The sequence below is a fragment of the Actinia tenebrosa genome, unplaced genomic scaffold (assembly GCF_029948245.1).
Source record: "Actinia tenebrosa isolate PJP-AT-01 unplaced genomic scaffold, QUT_ActTen_1.0 PGA_scaffold13__45_contigs__length_12533684, whole genome shotgun sequence".
Classification (NCBI taxonomy): domain Eukaryota; kingdom Metazoa; phylum Cnidaria; class Anthozoa; order Actiniaria; family Actiniidae; genus Actinia; species Actinia tenebrosa.
In genome coordinates, this window is record NW_028292573.1 from 11,840,490 (window position 1) to 11,860,201 (window position 19,712).

Genomic DNA, 19,712 nt, shown 5'->3' on the forward strand with positions numbered 1-19,712 from the left:
CTAGGCGTATATACGATCCCGGCGTGCAGTGTAGACCACGGACCACATGGAAAACCTGTTTTCAATGTGTTACTTCGTCACGGAGTCCAATTTCTATGACTGTGGTATCTCTTGTCAAAACGAAATATTTTCTAACAATGGTGAAATATGCTACTATATTTATAAAAAAATCTTTGGTGATCTTATCCACAGATGAGTTTTACTTTCTCCATAGGAAATATTGAGTGGCTTTAAAGTCGCGCGGGCTCATCAAGGGAGCACGGCAGAAATAAATTTGTTGATTGGTCTTCCTGTGGTACATAATTTATATTATGTAAGTTTATATTATATGGACGCGCATGCGGTTTCTTAAAAGTTGCGGGGGCTTATAAGTAACTGAAACAAGGTACTGAAACAAATATGGCGAATCAGAATTCATGTACACCGCCATCTTTGATATTTACTTGAGCCCACGCTATCTTTCGTAGCCTGCAAAGCAGGCGCTCTTGTGGGTCTGGGGGAAAAACCGGGGTTTTGGGGAACTTTGAAACGAGCGAGAATTGAAACCGGTTTTTCTCGCGGGCCCTTGGTCGAAACAGGAACCCCAAAATCCTGATTCTTCCTCAAACCCATCAAAGGAACGCCTGCTCTGCAGACCATATCTTTCGCAGAAAACCGTATTCGTCCAGCACACGTCAAAAACACAGGAAGACCATTCCACAAATATATTTCTGCCGTGCTTCCTAGTGTGATGCCGAAGTTTATAAATTAACATTAGTTTTTTGTCTGTCTTCTTAATGATGATAATATTGCGAGTACAAATTTCGAGTACCCTTTGCTCCAGAGGTTCTATTTGGTTTCTTGTGACGAAGCGAGCGCCGCGACTTCCCTTCAAAACAGCAAACGCCGGAGCGGGAATAAATAACCTCTGGACCCCACCCCAGGGTAATCCACGAGGCTTAACCGCACACTACTTTGACCATGATATGATATCATTCTAGGCCGTCTTAAATTCAAATTTGGTATCTGTGGAACTGTTTTGGCTTGGTTCAAATCTTATCCCTCTAACCGTCGTCAGTTTGTCAACATTGATGGTGTGTCATCATCTACAAAGAGTCTAAACTGTGGTGTACCCCAGGGATCAGTGCTTGGGCCTATTGTTTACCTGTTATACGCCTCGCCGATTTCTAGTATTTTAAAACAGCATGAAATGTGTTTTCATTTTTATGCCGATGATACACAAATATATCCAACTTTCTCTGCTAACAACAATAGAGATATGCAATTAATCCTGCAAAGAGTAAACAACTGTCTTATGGATGTTGATAATTGGATGTCTATCAACAAGCTGAAACTGAACAAAGATAAAACTGAACTTCTTTACTTCTTTTCAAAATTCAACAATCAAATATCCTTTCCTCCAATCCAATTTAGTTCTGATATTATTTCTCCTTCCCCCCTTACAAGAAACATTGGTGTAATGTTTGACTCAACTCTTTCCATGGCTCGTCAAATCAAACAACTATCAAAGTCTGCTTTCTACCATCTCAAGAATATTCCAGAATACGAAGATTTCTTTCTTTCACTACCACTGAGAAACTGATTCATGCTTTCATAACATTGAAAATTGACAATTGTAACTCTCTTTTGTTTAATCTTCCTAAATGTTTTATTGACAAGGTCCAATCTATTCAAAATGCTGCTGCCCGACTGCTAACTCTCTCCAGAAAACACGACCATATGACTCCAATTTTAAAGAATCTTCACTGGCTACCTGTATCAGAACGTATAAAATACAAGATTCTATTAATCACTTTTAAAGCTCTTCAACATCAGTCTCCAACCTACATAAAGAGTATGATTACTTCCTACAAACCTTCAAGACTTCTCCGTTCTTCAAACTCTCTTCTCTTAAAAATACCAATTTACAATGGTGGACGATCCTTCTCTTTTGCTGCACCTGAACTCTGGAACTCTACCTCTATCTTTAAGATCCTGTCAAACTGTCCTTGAATTCAAGTCGCAACTTAAAACTCATCTGTTTAAAAACTATTTTGATTTTTAGTTATCATTAGTTTTTGATTATTATTGTTATTCTGATTATTATAGCGCATAGAGCATTCATTTGGATATGCGCTATATAAATGCACTATTATTATTATTATTATGATATGACGAAATTTATTGTCAATAAGGGGACAGACACACCAAAAACATGATGCAATTTTCTTTTTACAATAACAAAAAAAAAACTTCTCGTTTTTAGCCGATCAAGACAGTCGCCGATCAAAACAACCAACGGAAAGAGCGCGCTCTCGTTGACGTAAGATTATTGTCTGTCCTCTTATTCAAGATAAAAATTAGCCAATCAGCGCGCGAGAAATCGTAATTATTCTTTTTTCCCCCGGAGTCTCCACTCAAATTGTTTTGTGCTTTTGATTGATCATTAGTAAGACAGTCAATAATCTACCAAGGGCTGTCAGAAAAAAATAATTCTGATAGTAAATATTTTAATAATTTGGGAATTATTATACAGGTTATAGGGCAAAAGTGTTACATGGAATGCCATAATGCTTATGGTTCTAGTTCATTTAGATGAAGTAGTAAACCAGGCCCGTGAGTAGATGACATCATTATTCTTGTGATGAATTTGCCTGCAGAAAACAGAATATCGTTTAAAATGCAGTAGCACTAGATTGGCAGGAAGGTGATTCTCATACTTTGGGAAGAATTCCACATCTTTTATGTAGATTTTAGATTTTTTGTCGTTGTGGCTTCAACTATTGTGGAGGGTCAAGCCTTTATATTTTGACGAAAGCTGTTTCCTTGTTGACTTAATAGGAGGGTCATGAATTTCTTACTGAGTGAAAGGGTGAGGGCTACAACCATTTTTAAAAAGTTTACTGCAAATCCCCCAGTCCTGCCCGCCCCCTCCCCTAATAAAAAACATAGCTTCCCTAATTAGTTATGCATTGTTCTTGACAGTACTGTCAAACCCCTTGACTTAAAATGGGAATTTTGTTGTATGCATGCATGCCTGTTACGCTTTCTCTCACCAAAATGCCAGACTCTTGTGAAAATGTATCCAAGCTGCAGCCTTCTAAACAGTTTGCTATTTATAATTTTTGATAAAATCAACTCTGTTAAAATAGAAGGGTTGAATAAGATAACAAGTGCTTACCTTTACTGCTGATTTTATGAGAATGTACAGCTTGTATTAAAGATGTTGCATTGTTTTTGATTTCTTGATCTTGGAAACTTAGCTAATTCCAACAACAACAAAAAAGGAGTTATCAACATTCTATGACAGTTTTGTTAAATACTTTGTAACAGCTGAATTTCAAAGCTGAATCTGCATTTATTCCAATAAATGCTCTTGTGCAGAAATATGATATAAAAGTGCAGATTGGTCTGGCTTGTAAGCTTTTCATTTAATATTATCATACCTTGCCTATCCCAACATTAAGAAATCCATTTTTATCACATTTGTAGGAATGACCTTGTTTATAAGTTTTGATAGCTGTTACGATATCATCTGTAGCTGTACCTGGGAAAACAGGGCAACAAACATGTGAAAAAATCACGAAAACTGACATCCCATAAGAGACCATTCATTTTTTACAATGGACGGGGGGTTGTGGGATTTGGGGGAAGGGGGGATTTTAAAAAATTGGTCATGAAGAAGTGAAGAGTCAGAGTGAAGAAAAACAAGGGAGGCCATTGGAGTGGGGTGGTCAGATTCCTTGTTTGGGCTACCAAGGGAATCCCAAGGGAATCCCACTGCCCCCCCCCCCCTCCCACCCCAATAAAAATGAATGGCTCCTAAAGGAACAGGAAGTTATACTAATGGTAGAACGTTCCAAAATTTGCTTGAGCATAACCATGAAACAATATTGTTCCAAGTCGAGAATAAACATTATGGGTTCATACATTAACTGTATTCTATCAAGTTCAAGCTTAATTTGGAACCTTTGTGCCACTGGTCATTCAAGCAAATTCCAGAAAAGTATGTTTGAATTTTACGTGATGACTCCTAGAGCATCAATTTTACCCATTCCATTGCGGACTGTTTTAAGGGGACATAATTAGGAGATGCCATATTGTAAAGTCTCATATAACAGTCCAACCGTTTCAACCACAGTTTTCCTCAACCTTACAGTAGATCCGAATGGCCAATATTACCTCTCCTTGTTGTTGGCATCTTTTCTCTTAATATTCTTTGTAAGGATTTGACTCTATCTATCATTTCCATGGTAGAGAGACACTGATCAAACTTAAGTCCTCCTTTTTTAATCTGGAAGAATTTAAAAATTCAATGTAAGTTTAACATAATTGAATTATTTTTGGACATTTCAACTTATCCCCTTCATTATCCCCTTCCAGCCCCAGGGACGAAAGAGATGGGGGGAAGAGGATGAGTTGGCTTTAGCCCTTCCACTTGTCCAGCATGAAAGACAAGACACTCTTTGAGCATGCACTGGGTTGCCCAATGTGCTGGTATGCTGGAGCTTATTTAACACCTAATCTTCATTATGTACCACTATTTGGGAGCAGGTTCTTTGGGCAAGCCAGTAAAACCTTTTGAATGGCTATGGATAATCTTAATGTATAGCAAAAACATGCCCAACTTCTAAAACTTGTTTTTCTCTTCTAAATGCCCAAATTTTGAGTCTTTTTTAATTTTTGGAAAATCCGGAACCGAAAATAGATGGAATGGACTGGACTTTGGTTGGCTGGATCGTACGGAACATAAACTTTTTTTAACACTGAATTTGCAGTCTTTATTCTATGATTTTTATTTTATTATAAATAACTAGTGATTCTATTCTGAAATATTTTAAAAAATGAAATTTTTTAAGTATTAAGAATTGTGGCAGGTTAAAGTCCTCTGAAGCCAGTCAGGGGCAAAGGTTTTTCAAAGGACTGTATACATCATGTGTCTATAGGTGATTCTGTGGATCGTTACAAATTTTTACGACTAATTTTCCTCCATTAAGATGGTATCAGAGATCAATTGGATGTTACTTGGATGTGACTGGAATGGATTGGTTGTGAATGAAATGGATTGGAAGTGACTGGGCCTCAGTCAGTGACTGGATCTTGAATCGCAAAAATAAAGGTTTTGAATTTTCACCTTTTGAATGGCCATGGATAATCTTTAATGTATAGCATAAACATGGAACAAATTTATGGTGATGGAGTGACGTGTTAAGACACTAAAAATGGGTCACTGACTAAACTTTATCTGAGAAGCATGTGACTTGTTCCAAATCAGAATATTATTGATACAAATCTATGATCTTTTATCTGGTCATTTGAAATTATTGAAACAGAGAAATAATTACCATAGCTGGAAAGAGCATGCTAAGATTTGTAAAATGGTGAAGTTTGAAGGAAATAAGTTCAAAACTCATGAATATATGATTTTTGAAAAGTGTGAATTTTTAAAAAATACCTTTGCTGCTATGCCTTTGCCTACCAGAAAAATATTTTTTTCATACAAAATTTGGATTTAAAATAAAATTATATCTTTGCCAGCTTTGAATACTCTTTTCACAAACTCTATAGTACTGTTTTACTAATATTTTAACATGCTTTTTCTATCTATGGGTTATTTTTCTGTCCTGTGAGTTTTGGAGGTCCTTGGGATTACATAGTAAAAGCTCATTCCTAGTGATACCACAAAGACAGCATTAGATTCTTACTTGTTCAAATAATTCTTGCCCACCAACTATATCAGCCCCTCCTTCTTTTGCAGCAACTGCGGCATCTCCCTATTTAAAAAAATATAATACCAACTTAGTGTTTTAGGTATACCATTGTTAGGTATCAGTGCGACTACATCAACCAAAGCCACCCAAGCAAATTTCAAATCAAATTCCCAACTCGCATCAGGTTTTAAACTGTCTCTTGCAGTTCACTTCTGATCATACGCACACTCGTATAAAGTAAAATATGTGCCTTTAAAGAGGAAAATGTGAAATTTGTACAGATTCTATTGTTGAAATACTCAATCGTGTTTGGCTAATTTGTATAGGAAATCGCACGATCTCGAGTACAATTTGGAAATTAATAGACACGAGTAATGTTTTGAACGTTCTTGTAATTGCATGAGCCTTTAGGCGAATGCAATTAAAGAACTTTCAAAACATTACGAGTGTCTATTAATACCAAATTGTACGAGAATATCGTGCGATTTTTTGTTTATAGTTCACTCAACAAAATTTCAGTAAAAAATGCAAAGCGACGCCGTTCATCTTTGTCTATTTGGCGGCCGATATTCAGTCCATCGTGCAATTGAAATGCATAAAAAAGATTAGTTCTTACGGCTTTAAAATTTTATTCTTATGTTTTTTAAGTGCAAAATGATAGAAAATAATTGTTTTGACATTGTTTTGGCCGTGTTGCCATAGCGACTTAATTGGGTACTCCTACGGAGTACAATTAACGCTATAATTGTACTCCTCTCGACCAATCAGAGTCGAGTAATTTTGTTGAGTGTACTATAAGTATAAAAATTTGTCTGAGTGTCCTTGGTTGGTGTAGTTGCACAGTAAAGTTATCTTATGACTTACTATTTGGAAGTACAATTATATTGATTTCTAATTTTTATACTGTCACATATTTTAATCACCCATGTCATTAGAAAATACATGCAATGAAAATGCAGGAAAGTGCGTTTATGCATATAATTCCCGTCTGCCATTGTTTCGCCATCACAAAAGGTGATAGGCGATAGTTTATGCATATAATTCCCGTCTGCCATTGTTTTGCCATCGCAAAAGGTGATAGGCGATAGGTCGTTCCTACATGGAAATGGTTTCATTGAATACAAAGAACATTGAATCAGTCTCACACTAAGGTCCATGTTCTCAACAACAATAAGAAGCAGACACACAAGTCATTCCATGCATTCTCAGATCTTGGAATGACCTAATTCCTATCGCTTTTCGCCTATTGCCTATCGTTTTTGGAGATGAAAATGTTTTTGAATAGATGTAATACCAGTGATGCATGGATATTTCATGGTCTACCACTTTCAAAGCATTGTATACCTATCAGATAAGACTATATATCCCATACCTCAACTTACCTCAGCAAAAACCAAGAGAGTCTTCTGAAGCCCATATGGTTTTGGTAACATGACAATTCCTCGAAATGCTTGTACCTTATTCAGGAAAATATATATCGACATTATCAGATAAAGTATGCACATCTGAACCTACCTCTTTCCCCCTTATCCCCCCCCCAATAAAATGTTTTACACTAAAGGAGCATTAAGATCAAATCTACTATAATTTCAGAATGAAGTTTGCTGAAGGTGCAGTTAACAATCATACATTGTATAAAACGTTTCTGCATGGTGTTTGAGGGGGAGGGGTGGTTATTGGGATGAAACAGCACCATGTTGATTGATGATAAATATTTGGTCCTTCTTTCTTATTACTATGTTAACCAATCTCGAGGCCAATAAGGATGAGCTTTGGTCTTTTCATTTCCATGAGACGAGATGTTTCCCAATGTAACCGGCGGCAAGGCGCTCAGCTATGAATCAGATTGCAAGTGGTTTTGACAAAAGAATTTATTGAAAAATTCACACAACTTTACAATACATGAGAAAAAAAACGGGAACGAGATTACAGGATATCTCTAATGAAAACAAGAAAAATATTTACAATGAGATAAAATAAATTTGTAGCTTATCTAAATAGCTAAAAAGTTATGAATAAAATACAGTTTTGCTAGATATAACTAGAAACGGAAATACGTAAATTACGTCACAGGTAATTTGAATATTGCATACTGATTAGCAGTGTTTACAATACGCGAGTGAAAATTACTAGGTTGCAAAGTTTAATGTACAAGTCGGTAAACCGTTTAAAATGAACTAAACCAATGGAAAAAAACAATAGGAAAAATTGACTAGAGGTTAACTATGGCTTTAGGTAAGTATTTTAACCTTTGTTTATGACAAACTAAGAATTACACGGTTTACTGAACACGCGGTCGCGACAATGACCTTGAGTGTAGAGTTTAAGTAGCGAACAAATTAAAGGTTGGAAAGAAAAGGTCTTTTATCCCGCAGTTAAGGCTATTTATCGTAGTAAAAAGGTTAAACAAGCGAGTAAGGCGGTAGCGATCCTATAGTAAACGTTTTAAAGAGTTTAGAAGACAAGATACACTCAGCGTGATTACTAAATTACTACTGCGTGAATAACTTTGTACTAAATTACGCGCTAATGCGACTAGAATTACTACAACATGAAACGAATGCTTAACAAATATGTAGAAAATCTAAGCTATAAAATATAATGACTAGTTAACGATATGAACATAGATTTGTCCTAAATCTATCCTAGGTATAAGTGTAAAAGGCTTCAAAGTTTCATACCTTTACATCGTAGAGAATTCCTTGTCTTGATATGTGCAACGTCTTCAAGAACTTTTACTACACTGATTTAAGCTTAGTTTGGGCCTACTTTTATGGAAAAACCTGCATTCTTAAGACCTTACACATCCTACGCAATGTTGCACGCCCTAGGCGCAAACAGGATGTCCCAAACACGAACTTACGTAAACAAGCGCCAAACCTAGGCATGACTCACTGTAATGTAATTACGTACGGAAATTATTTCTTGCTTACGCATTTTCCACGCAAACAGTTAACTAAAGAATTACATTCCTATGTGTACACGAGGCATTCCTAATTAAAAATATAGATTTATGACTAAATAATTACTGTCCGAAATAGTGTCTTTTGACTCTGTCACACCAAAGCAAGATTATGGTTTGATTTGATAACTTTTCTGATATGTATGTGGGAGGGGAGGGGTAGAGATAGTTTCTTCTCAGAAATGCAAAGTAAACAACCATTAATGAAGTCTTTTTCCTTTCAATCTTTACCTTTTTTTCTCCCATGTTAATCTTCAAGTGTAATTCCACGGTCTCATCAAAGTTACTGAGAGCGTAAGCACGAAGCACTGCCAGAGCTTCGGTGAATGAATGCGAAGGAGGGGGTCTGTAGTTCAATAAATACACATTATCTTCATAGTTCCTTGCTTTATCTAACGCGGCTGAGACCTTTTGTGAAGCTAGCGTCCTCGTAGTAACAATAATCGGCGAAAGAAAACGAGTAAATGAAAGACTTTGAGAGACACATGGACGAAATACGGACGCCATCTTGAATTTGGAAGATTAACGCTGACCAAAATCTCCGCCGAAAATTAATTTCTTAGTAGGGTGGGGTGGGTATCGTAGATATTTTTGTCCTTTCAAAAAAATCAATTAAAAACAAAATTATACATGCAATTGTAAAGGTTAATGGTCTTAAGCAAAATGAGAAATGAAAGTTATTTTTATAAAGCTTCTTGAAGTCATATTCATAGTAATATTAGATTTGTTTACTATGCGCTTTCGATTTGGACAATATTTATTTCCCTCCCTCCCCCGTAGTCAAAGTTTAGATACGTAAAATTTTATTTATAGACCACCACCATGGTTTGAAGTTTTCTTGTTAACGCTTTCTTTCTTTATTCCTCTCTAACTTATTCCTTTAAATGCCGAAATATTTTACTTACTCCAATATCCCAGAACACCAAGTCGCTATTTACCATGATGAAGACGAAAGACTCGGTAATAGAAGGTCGATTCTGGATGAAAAAGAGCTAAAAATTAGTTCTTAACCTGTCATTTTTCTTCAATTTTGTAGAGCTTTGCTTTATTTTTCAAGGTTCAGGGAAGCCATACTGCTACTTACTTTATCTCTGTTGTATTTTTGTCTTGCAGTGGATGGAAAGAGAGATGTTAAACAAGATTTTGTAGGGTTTATAATCACAGGAATCTGTTCTGTTTTCTTGGTTCTTACCCTTCTCATCTCAGTGTTTTTCTGTGTGAAGGTAAGGAAGGTTTACTCACAATAAGCAATTATTGAATTCGGTTATCGCATAATATCGTAAATTATCAAGACCTCGGCTGTGTTATCTGCCTCAGCCGAGCCTTATTATACATTTTGTATACTGGAAAAACATTACCATGAACATTGAATTATAGAGACAAGAATTATGAACGCCATGATGTCGCGTGAAAAACGCAAAATTTTTAATTCAGAATTGAAATATTTCAAGAGTTATTCATAAAGTATATGAAAATGAGTTAAGGATTCCTTAAATAAATGTTTTTGTACATAATTCTGGAAATAAATACACATAATGAATGAAAACAAAGCTACCACAGCGTGACCTTGAATAAACTTGACATGATAAATGTATTATCTGTAGGAAAACCTACAGATAATACATTTATCATGTCGAGTTCACACAATATCAGGGATTGGCTGAGGGCTCTCGACCAATCAGAATTGTGATACTAACTAGTTCTTTAGAAACTTATTAGTTTAATAGGAGGCTACAAACCTACAATCTCACTGCCCCACCAACAAACAAACCTGCACACACACAATATTGATATACGCACATGTGTATGACAGGAATGCATGTTAGTGCTGTCTATTGAGACGAAAAGGGGAGTACACCTAATTGAGACCAATTCAAATATAAACTATTGTTCTAGTCTGATTAGCCAGTGTTCATGTACAAACATAAGGATTATGGCATTCCAGAACAAATTTTATCGCTATTCCAATGTATATTTTATCTAAAAACAGAAAGGCCAGGCCTATATATCTATGAATCTATTTTAGTTTGCTACTTTCCCCCTTGTAAGTTCTTATTTGAAAGTATTATATAGTTTCAAGGTGCAGAAATATTCTCTTAACCCTTTTGGGTTGTTTTCTTCTGCTCCTCCGAGTTAATTTTTTTTTTAATAGTGATGTAAAGTATAAAATTCTCATTCTGGGAAATAAAAAAACCTCGAAACCTTGAAACCTTGAAACCTTGATATATATAAGTTTAATAAAAATGAAGACCTCTCCTATCACTGCCCACTAAATGCAGGTCAGAGTAAATAACTTATCATGGTTACTGTGTTATTGCTGGTATCCAGGTATTAAGGGATTATGAGAGGGCTGTGGTGTTTAGACTGGGAAGACTACTAAAGCCAAAAGGACCAGGTAAGGAAAGTCTATCTATCTATCATTATATTCTTTTTCTTCCTCCTATCTTCTGGGCTTGCTCCTCTTACTGCTCGTCTGCTTCTCCCTTCCCCAACGAGTTTTATTTAGTACTGCAAACCTTGTTAAGTTCATCAGGGCTATTGATGTATTAATGTGAATAATAGATTGGTCACTGATTCAGACTCAGTGTATTTTAACATACTCACAAGTAGTGACAAACATCATGAATCAATCAATGGAAAACTTCTCATAATCTCATCCCTGCAAAGAGTTAAATGATGTTCAAATCAGCCATGTGTATCATTGCTCATTGCTCCAAGCTACAGTAGCTTGCTCTAGAGTTCAACTTATAGCTTCAGAATAAAGTGGCATCTGGAACAGGCCTATATTGTTTTTTGTTTGTCTGTCCTCTTATTGACAATAAATTGTGTCATCACATTTCATAGGAGTGTGGATTGGGTTAGGCTTCACAAATTTGCAATGTCCCCTGTGATTGGTTAGGTTTAGGGGCGGGGTTGGGAAGGGTTATTGTTTTTTATTGTTCTACACATGTGCGCCCTCCAATAGGATCACATCTTGCAAATTCGTGAAGGACGACCCTGTGGATCCACGAAGCGTTGTCGAGTGAATGACTTACTAGCCTCCTGGATCCACACTACTTTGATAATGTAATAATGAAATTTATCGTCAATAAGATGACAGACACAAAAAAAACTGATGTCTATTTGTTTTTTTACAATAACAAAAATGATAAAAACTTCTTGTTTTTAGTGATCAAAAGAATCAAAGAAAGAGCGTGCGCCTATAGATGTCAGCTTATCTGTCTGTCCTTTTATTGATGATGAAAAATAACCTAACAGTGTGCAAAAATTTTGTGAGTTATTTTAAAACGTTATTTTTTATTTTATTTCAGGGATTGTGTTAATAATGCCATGTTTGGACAAATGGACAAGAATTGACATGAGAGCAAGAGCTTTCAGTGTGCCACCACAGGAGGTTAGGAAAAAGACATTCATTTACCCCCTTTTTTCCAATGTGTTTGTCTAATCGTGTTATAACCTGAACACGCAGATTGAGGCAGATGGGGAGGGGGGAAGGGGGGTGAGGATAACTGGGCTGGCGGTACTCCCCCTCCCTGCCCAGAATCTCCTTTAAAAAAGAGAGGAAATAACATCTATGATTACATATTAAGTCATTTTGTTTCAAAGCCCTAAATCCACCCAGTTCAGAATAAGATAGAAAAATATACAATAAAACAATCAAAAGATTGTTAGTGCAGTAACTAGCATCATTAGATATAACATATTTTAATAAAAGTACCTAACTGATTTCTTTCCTCTTTTGTGGCAACGTCTCAGGTGTTAACCAAAGATGAAGGTTGGGTCTCAGTAGGTGCAGATGTACAATTCCATTTAGAGGATCCAGTCCTTTCACAAACAGCAATACGAGATCTAAACCACTCTTTGCGCATGCTTGCACAGACAATGCTAGTCAACTGCCTGGCATCCAAGACAATACTACAAGCTGAAACTGATAAAAAATTCATAAATTTACAAATGCAGGTATGAATTCCATAAGTATTAAGTCAAATTTTAGACAAAATTTGCATGGAATACTTCTTCAGCTTGCAATTATTGCAATTATTACTATGTTTTTCTTTTTTTTCTTTTTCTTTATTTGATTTGCAGTTATTGTTTATTATTTTAAATGTTATAAGGAAGAGCGCCAAGAGCAAACCTGGATAGACACTTAATAAATAATTATATTATATTATTAATACTATGACATTTTTTGTTGTTGGCAGAATGAACTGAATGATGTGGCAAAGAAATGGGGAGCAGAGGTTGAAAGGGTAACAATGTAAGTAGTTCAAACAATTTCATGTTTTTTCCAAACAAAATGATGATTATGATGATGACTGCTGCTGATGATGATGACAGATTATTATCATGATCATGATCATGATGTTAGTGTAAGTGTTAGTGATAACAGCTGCTGATGATAGATTATGATCATGATCATGATGGTGATGATAGTGATGATAGTGTTAGTGATGGTGACAGTGATAGCAATGGCAATGTTGACTGCTAATAATGATGATGGCTGTTGATGATAATGATGACAGATTATTATCATGATCATGATGGTAGTGTTAGTGATGGTGATGGTGGTAATGACTGCTGACAATGATTCTAATGAGGATGCTTCACAATATGTATTCTGTGTGTCCCACACAACAGCCCATGTTCATTTGTGCCGGCTGTTTCTACGACTGTCTCAATAAAAAGTCTGTCAAACTATGTATTGTCCTCTCACCTGCCTGAACAATTCAATCCTGGAGAAGGCAGTAAAATGGGAAAACATTTTAATATGTTATGCTATTTAAATTGTGTAGTTCCAGAAATCATCCATACCCACCCCACAGAGGAATTTGGAATTTCCGAAGAATAGGGGGGTCAGAGAAAGAACAAAAATTATAGAGTTTGTATGGAAGAAAATTGGAATTTCTGAAGGGTAGGGGGGGTGTCTTAAAAAATTCCTCCGTGAGGGGGGTATGGATAATTTTTGGAACTACACATTAAATATTTAAAATTAAATTTTATAAAAGTTAAATTTTATAAAAATTAAAAAAAAGAACATATTTCTTTAGTCTTTAAGGTAATTTTTGATCACTTGTCTCTTTATCTGTTTTGATAGATCAGAGGTTCGAGTTCTAAGGGAAGCACCAGTAAATGAAGGAGTAGACATCTTGAGCTTGTTCAAAGGTGGACCCAATCCATCCACAGCAAACCTTCTGTCAGGACTTTTAGCATCAGGTGAGAGAAAATGGAGCTTTAGTAAGGAAAGCAAGGGATGTGTGGACTCTTAATTTATTGCCTTTATGTGTACCTTTAGATAAGGGTCTAAGGCCTAGGGCAAACGTTGAACTTTTCCATGCACTGAACTCATTAAAAACAATGGATATCAGGTGATAATAAAGCTTTGATGTAATTAAGTTCGGTGCATGGAAAGTTCCACGTTTGCCCTAGGCCTAACTCATGATAGATCAGATTTCAAATTGAATAAGCCATACTGTACCATTAGCCATTCCGAGGAATAGTTACCATCTTGGAATTATGCCACCTAAATATTCCCACAATGCAATGCCAATTCGACCCAGTTTTTTGTTCAATCTTGGAATGGATAATGCTTCCTTTAGGTCATTTACCTTCGATTGTTACAGTAACACGAATGCTGGAGAAAACCTCAATAGAACACACCTGTGCTCAAACTTCTCCCCTTAACATACATACTTTGTAATGATGAAAAGGTAAATTATACACCGTGAAAAGATGAAAAAACTTACTGACGTTTCGGACGCTAGTCCTTCGTCAGAGGACTAGCGTCCGAAACGTCAGTAAGTTTTTTCATCTTTTCACGGTGTATAATTTACCTTTTCATCATTACTGCTTCATTAGAAACACCGATGCAGTTCACACTAGTTTTTAGCTAGTTATATCTTTTCATACATACTTTGACATACTTCCCCCAAATCCCTGCAACCTTTCATATCTCCTTCCCTCTCCCTCCCTCTCTCTGCACCTTCCTCCACACATGACCGTCCTGATTTTTGACCAGTCACCAACTGATGAACTTTTTATTAGCATCTGGTGGGACTATTCAGCCTGCCTCTTTTAAAGCCATCAAAATGAACGATAACTCAGATATCCTACCAGCAAATCTTGTACAGTTTGCTCATAGTGTCTTGGACGAAAGTCTGGTCCGTGAGCTGGGTGGTCTGTATCAGTTCAATGTCATCGGCGAAAATGGTGGAACCTGGATCATGGACCTGAGGAGTGGATCAGGCAGCATTACAGCAACATCCACACCCATGGAAAAACCAGACGTAGTTCTGACCATGACTGTAGAAAATATGCAAACGATATTTCAAGGAGGTGTTTCACCTTTTAATGCTTATATGCAAGAGTTATTGACTGTGGAAGGAGATCTGAAAATGGCGATGAACTTGGAGGTCATCATAGACAGAATCAAGAGACGGAGAATTCCCAAAGAACCGAGGAATCCTAGGGATAAATCTGGTGTTTTTATTGTGTAAAAACAAATATTTAATTAACAAGAATATAGTGAGATATGTTGTACATTTATAAGATAAGAGCACTTCAGTTCATCAGGTGATTGTAAGTGCTGTTCTTACATGTAGCTCACGATGAGTTCCCTTCCCTACCGTCGACTGCTACTAAAACTTCATGTGAGGTTGCATACAGTGATGCTCTCAACCTTTCCAAATTTCGAGCGCTTTTGTGCTCAGTAAATTCAGAGTCGCTCAGTGCGTGCTTGTTGGCAAGCAGCTCATAGCCATACAAGAAAGATAGGAAGATCGGTTATTGCAATTTCGTAAATATTTATCCTTTTGATCTGATCTTCCTCCATATTTCAAAATCAGAACTTTTTACTTGCCGAACAGAATTTTCTCAAATTCTGAGATGACTTGTATCACGTTTTGCAACACTTATTTATATTGTGATAAAAAGTAATCCGACTTTAGCTCTCGACCTTTGTACCGCACCAGCGGGATAAAACCTAAGCTGTGGGACCAATGCAGAGGTTAAATGAAACAAAACAAATAATAGTTTCGATTACTGATAATATAATTTAATATAGGGATGCCATAATAGTTCTGTGCTTGTTGTGGAGTTTGCTAAAGACTGATTCTCAGGCTAGAAGTTTGCGCAATATATATATATATATATATTTTTTTTTTTTGATTTGAAAAACAACGTGACAGCAGCAACAACAACAGCAACCAGCCGAGTGTGACAACCACAACATATTTTAACAACTACAGTAGCGGTCGCAACAGCATCAACAACATGGCATGGTATTGTTATTTCTTTTAGCTGACTTTAAATGCTCTTTCTTCAAGTCAAATATTGCGGACGAGCAAAGACGCGGCCGTCACAAAACCTGTACAAAGTCCGTTTTCATTAGAATTAGGTTACACAACTTATTTCCCTATGCGTGTCTGACTGTTTAGTTTTGTCTCATTGGAGGCATGCCTTGTTAGGCGGGCGGGCTTTTCCCTGTAATATATATTAGTTTAAGACAAATAGGTAAAGGTCACCTTAATCAAAAACTTCTGTATTTGTCCGAGTCAGTCCTATTCATTGCGCGCGGTCTTTTACCCACAATATACGATCAGTTGATGAATCGATAGCCGGTAGCCTACTTCAGCCGGTATGATTTCTCTCGAAATAAAATGTTGTTTCGAGAGAAATTATACAGGCTGAACGCAGGCTAATAGCCGCTTGGTTTACTACTATTCGAAGTGGCTAAAAAATTAATAGCACGGGTAGGATAAATGACCAGCATTTCGGCCCCAGCCTTTGCTTTTTTGCTTGGCAAATTGGGTCATGACGGTGATCGAGATTCACTAGACCTACTCCCAATGCGTTGGCACGGATGCCTGATCAGTACATAGAATGTGCATATTTGTGAGGGAAAGAAAAAATTGCGCACCCAGCTGAATTTAATGAAGCTGCCTTCTCATAAATGGGTAATGGTTAACTTGGATTTATAAAACTATTTCAATGGTTCGTTGCGCTGTTTTTCAAAAATTGCGGTTTCATTTGCAGTTCCGAAGGAAGAAGTCTCGTCATGTCCAAGTGGTCGTCCTGCCCCTAGACACACAGCACCCTGACATTCACTACCAGCATACGAGTACGCACTTATAGCAACTTTTACTGAAAGGCCTAACCAAAATAAACTAGAGACTCGAATATTCACTTTATAAAGTTGGGGAAAGATTTGCTTGTGTAATCTTTCTCGCTCTCGGTGCGTTCAACTACTAAAGTAGCCAGGCCATGAACAAGTTTTTTTAAAATGCGGCGGCGATCTGAAAGGACTATTCTGCGTTTGCAGTAGACGTCATAACCGCCATGTTGATCTGAGCTTGGCAAGCAGCCTACAGCCTCAAACGTTCATGCAGTAATACATTTATAAGAAATATTTCCCTCAGGACGGTTAACTAGTCACGGGTTGTTTTTCTGAAATGCGGCGACCTAGAGTATTCTATGCTATGTTGATCTGAGATTAGGAAGTAGCCTACAGCCTGACACGGTGCACGCAAAAATACTTGTATTATGAGAAATATTTAAAATATTCACTCTTACTACAGTTCAATGGACCATCGCTTACCTTCCATATCTCGAGGCAATCAAGTGATAATATTTATCTTTTTAAGTAGAGTTTATCATAAACTCACCCCTTGGTAGCCGCGATGATTAGAAACAAAACATGAAATACAAAACATTTCGTTCTGCAGTTGGCCATGCAGTGCCTCAAACTGGTCAGAAAGTTGCAAGATATGATGAAACGACAAATAGAGGGGTTTTTAAGACAGCACTCGTGAAATTTAGCTACTCTTAGAGAAGGAGTTATGCTGAAAATTAACGCGCTGACGGATTTCCACCATCCTTGTTTGTCCTAAGTTTGTCCGGGCAATGCATTTATCAGGTACTGATAAACATTTGTTATCAAAGAAATCACAAGTAGTGTCCTTTATGTAATCTTTTTTGATTCCTTTTATATCTATATTATGATCAGCTACTTCGTTGCCGGTGGCGAGGACGGTGGGCTCGTGCATACCATCTTGGGGAGCCTCGTTACACTTTAAAAACGTTTAGTGAAACACAAAAGAGACAAGTTTCACGAGGGGTGTTTAACGGTCTTTAACTCAGTGAAGAGAAAAGCCAACAAAATAAATTACCATGCACTATGCATTATCATTTGTTCTAGAAACACCAGTCCTGTATCATCTGTAGGCCTTATGAAGGGCGACTGATCTCCTTCCAAGGTTATGCTAACTTACGTCCATCGCTTCTATCAGCTTAATCTAGTTGACGCAAAAACAACAATAGCTTGAATGTTGGCTATTTTCTTTGACGATGTTGCAAAGTGTGTTCAAATGGCTTGCGCAAACAGGAAGGTCATCTCACTATAACAGGATATTTCTCGCTTTCAAGTGAAATAACGACTGTGAAAATAGGGGTCAAAATATGATACAAAATCTCAGCGAGGTGTCCGTAACTCAGTTTAATGACTGAGCGCATGAACGGGTGGTATTTTTAGATCAGCACCGCGACATGCCACTTCTATTGTTTAGATACATATTAGATTTTGCTACGACGTCGAGTCGAAAAGTCAGAGGATTTGACCTTGTAGTTTTTCGAAAGATTCTTGATAACAAAACTGAAATTCTCGCGTTACCACTTCAAGTGTTGTTAACTTGAAGAAATCGCGGATAAAATATTAGCGGCAAGGACGCTTGCGCAGCTGTCTATACTGTGATACAAACACTTTGGGAGCTGCAGAGCACGATAGAAGCAAGCTTAGGAGCATAGACAGAGACAAAAGCAGGCGTTTCATATTGGCTTTATTGAGATATTTTAAAACTACTTTGCACGAGCTTGTCTCTGATATTAACACGGTAGCAAGTCAATCAGCGCGCGTGTTATATTTCAAATATTTTATGAAAAAAACAATAAAATGCATAGGGACACAGAAACCAAAACAGGACCTTTGATATTTGAACTTCTTGAGAGTGTATTCTGAATCAATAAAAAATGTATAATAACGTGTTTTTCCGCGAAATACCTCGTAGCGCAACCTTTCCTTTTTCAAACTTTATAAGTTGTGTTATAATCACCGAGTTATGCCACACACTGTCTATGTTTTTTATATCATGATAGGCACTTTAAGGTGTAGTATGCGATGGATTTATTTTATCGCGGAGTCTGGCAGTATTTTATCGAGCTCTTCAAGGCGAAATTCACTTTTTCCGCCAAAAGGAGACTTCGAACAAATGTTTCGAAAATCGTTTTTGTTTTTACTGTACGAAGTAATCTAGAGTAGCGAAAAAGATATCGCAGTATATCAATACTGGCTCCAGCCCTTTTCCTGCGACACTCTGCGGTACTCTCCTCTTCGTTGTTAGATTATAATGTGGCCTGTTTATTTGCTTGGGATTTTTTCACGCGTACTGACCAAACACTGAGATCAAAAAGCAAATCCGACTCAAAGTATAAAGAACGACGAATAACTATACAAGGCGTATCGCTGAACTTTCACGCACTCGCTTGCGCAAACGATCTTCATGCAGTGCATCGTCCTTTGTTACAGTAATCCTTATTTGCCAATAACTATAACAAATTCATTTTCAACTACGTAAGTTAAAAGAATGTGTGCTTGTATATTTGTGCCGATGTATTTTAGCCTTGGTAATTTATAGTTTGAGAGATATGTCACGATTTCGCTTCATAAACCACTATAAATGATAACATATTTTCTCGTGTCTAGAAGAGAAACACTTTTTCTCTCAGGCTTGAAAACTTTCAAAAACACTTCAAAAACGTTTTAATCCATCTTGATCTAATCGCAACATGTTTAGGTCCAGTTTAAGAAAAAAAAACTTTTTCAAAACTAATCATTACCATAGTTGCATGATGGAAATCTTAGCCTGTTTCAAAAGCGGGCAAAGCTTTCATGGAAGATCTTATAAAGCCTCAGTGTAAAGTGCAAGAGGGATTGCAACCATGACGTCAAGGAAGTAGACAATTGAAGTCTTAAGCCGGACTTATTGGCTATTAGTTGCACTTTGTTGCTG

At 36.8% G+C, this 19,712-nt stretch overlaps 2 protein-coding genes and 1 long non-coding RNA gene across 5 annotated transcripts; 1 reads left to right on the forward strand and 2 right to left on the reverse strand.

The window, feature by feature from the left end:
- Positions 1-1,339: 1,339 nt before the first annotated feature.
- LOC116290143 (uncharacterized) lies at positions 1,340-8,732 on the reverse strand. 2 transcript variants are annotated; one of them, XR_016119519.1, is made up of 8 exons: positions 8,372-8,732; positions 7,073-7,147; positions 5,685-5,753; positions 4,162-4,273; positions 3,426-3,526; positions 3,161-3,242; positions 1,856-2,633; positions 1,340-1,753 (listed from the first exon to the last, which is right to left on the reverse strand). XR_016119519.1 is itself a non-coding variant. In XM_089028660.1 (7 exons), the coding sequence occupies exons 2-7, from the start codon at positions 7,121-7,123 to the stop codon at positions 2,554-2,556; spliced, it is 495 nt and encodes a 164-aa protein (XP_088884786.1). In that variant the 5' UTR covers positions 7,124-7,147; positions 8,372-8,732; the 3' UTR covers positions 1,340-2,553. The 2 variants fall into 2 exon arrangements, 1 of the variants encoding a protein (XP_088884786.1); XM_089028660.1 differs by having other exon boundaries at positions 1,340-2,633.
- Positions 7,700-16,066, forward strand: LOC116290145 (stomatin-like protein 1). 2 transcript variants are annotated; one of them, XM_089028658.1, is made up of 8 exons: positions 7,700-7,925; positions 9,766-9,875; positions 10,981-11,047; positions 11,964-12,046; positions 12,409-12,612; positions 12,855-12,910; positions 13,748-13,866; positions 14,695-16,066. In XM_089028658.1, the coding sequence occupies exons 1-8, from the start codon at positions 7,916-7,918 to the stop codon at positions 15,144-15,146; spliced, it is 1,101 nt and encodes a 366-aa protein (XP_088884784.1). In that variant the 5' UTR covers positions 7,700-7,915; the 3' UTR covers positions 15,147-16,066. The 2 variants fall into 2 exon arrangements, with proteins under 2 accessions (XP_088884784.1, XP_031553000.2); XM_031697140.2 differs by lacking the exon at positions 7,700-7,925 and adding an exon at positions 9,477-9,612.
- LOC148911867 (uncharacterized) lies at positions 9,544-12,467 on the reverse strand. The gene is made up of 4 exons (XR_016119521.1): positions 12,371-12,467; positions 11,257-11,311; positions 9,737-9,865; positions 9,544-9,629 (listed from the first exon to the last, which is right to left on the reverse strand). It is a non-coding gene; the product is annotated as an uncharacterized LOC148911867 (long non-coding RNA).
- Positions 16,067-19,712: the final 3,646 nt, after the last annotated feature.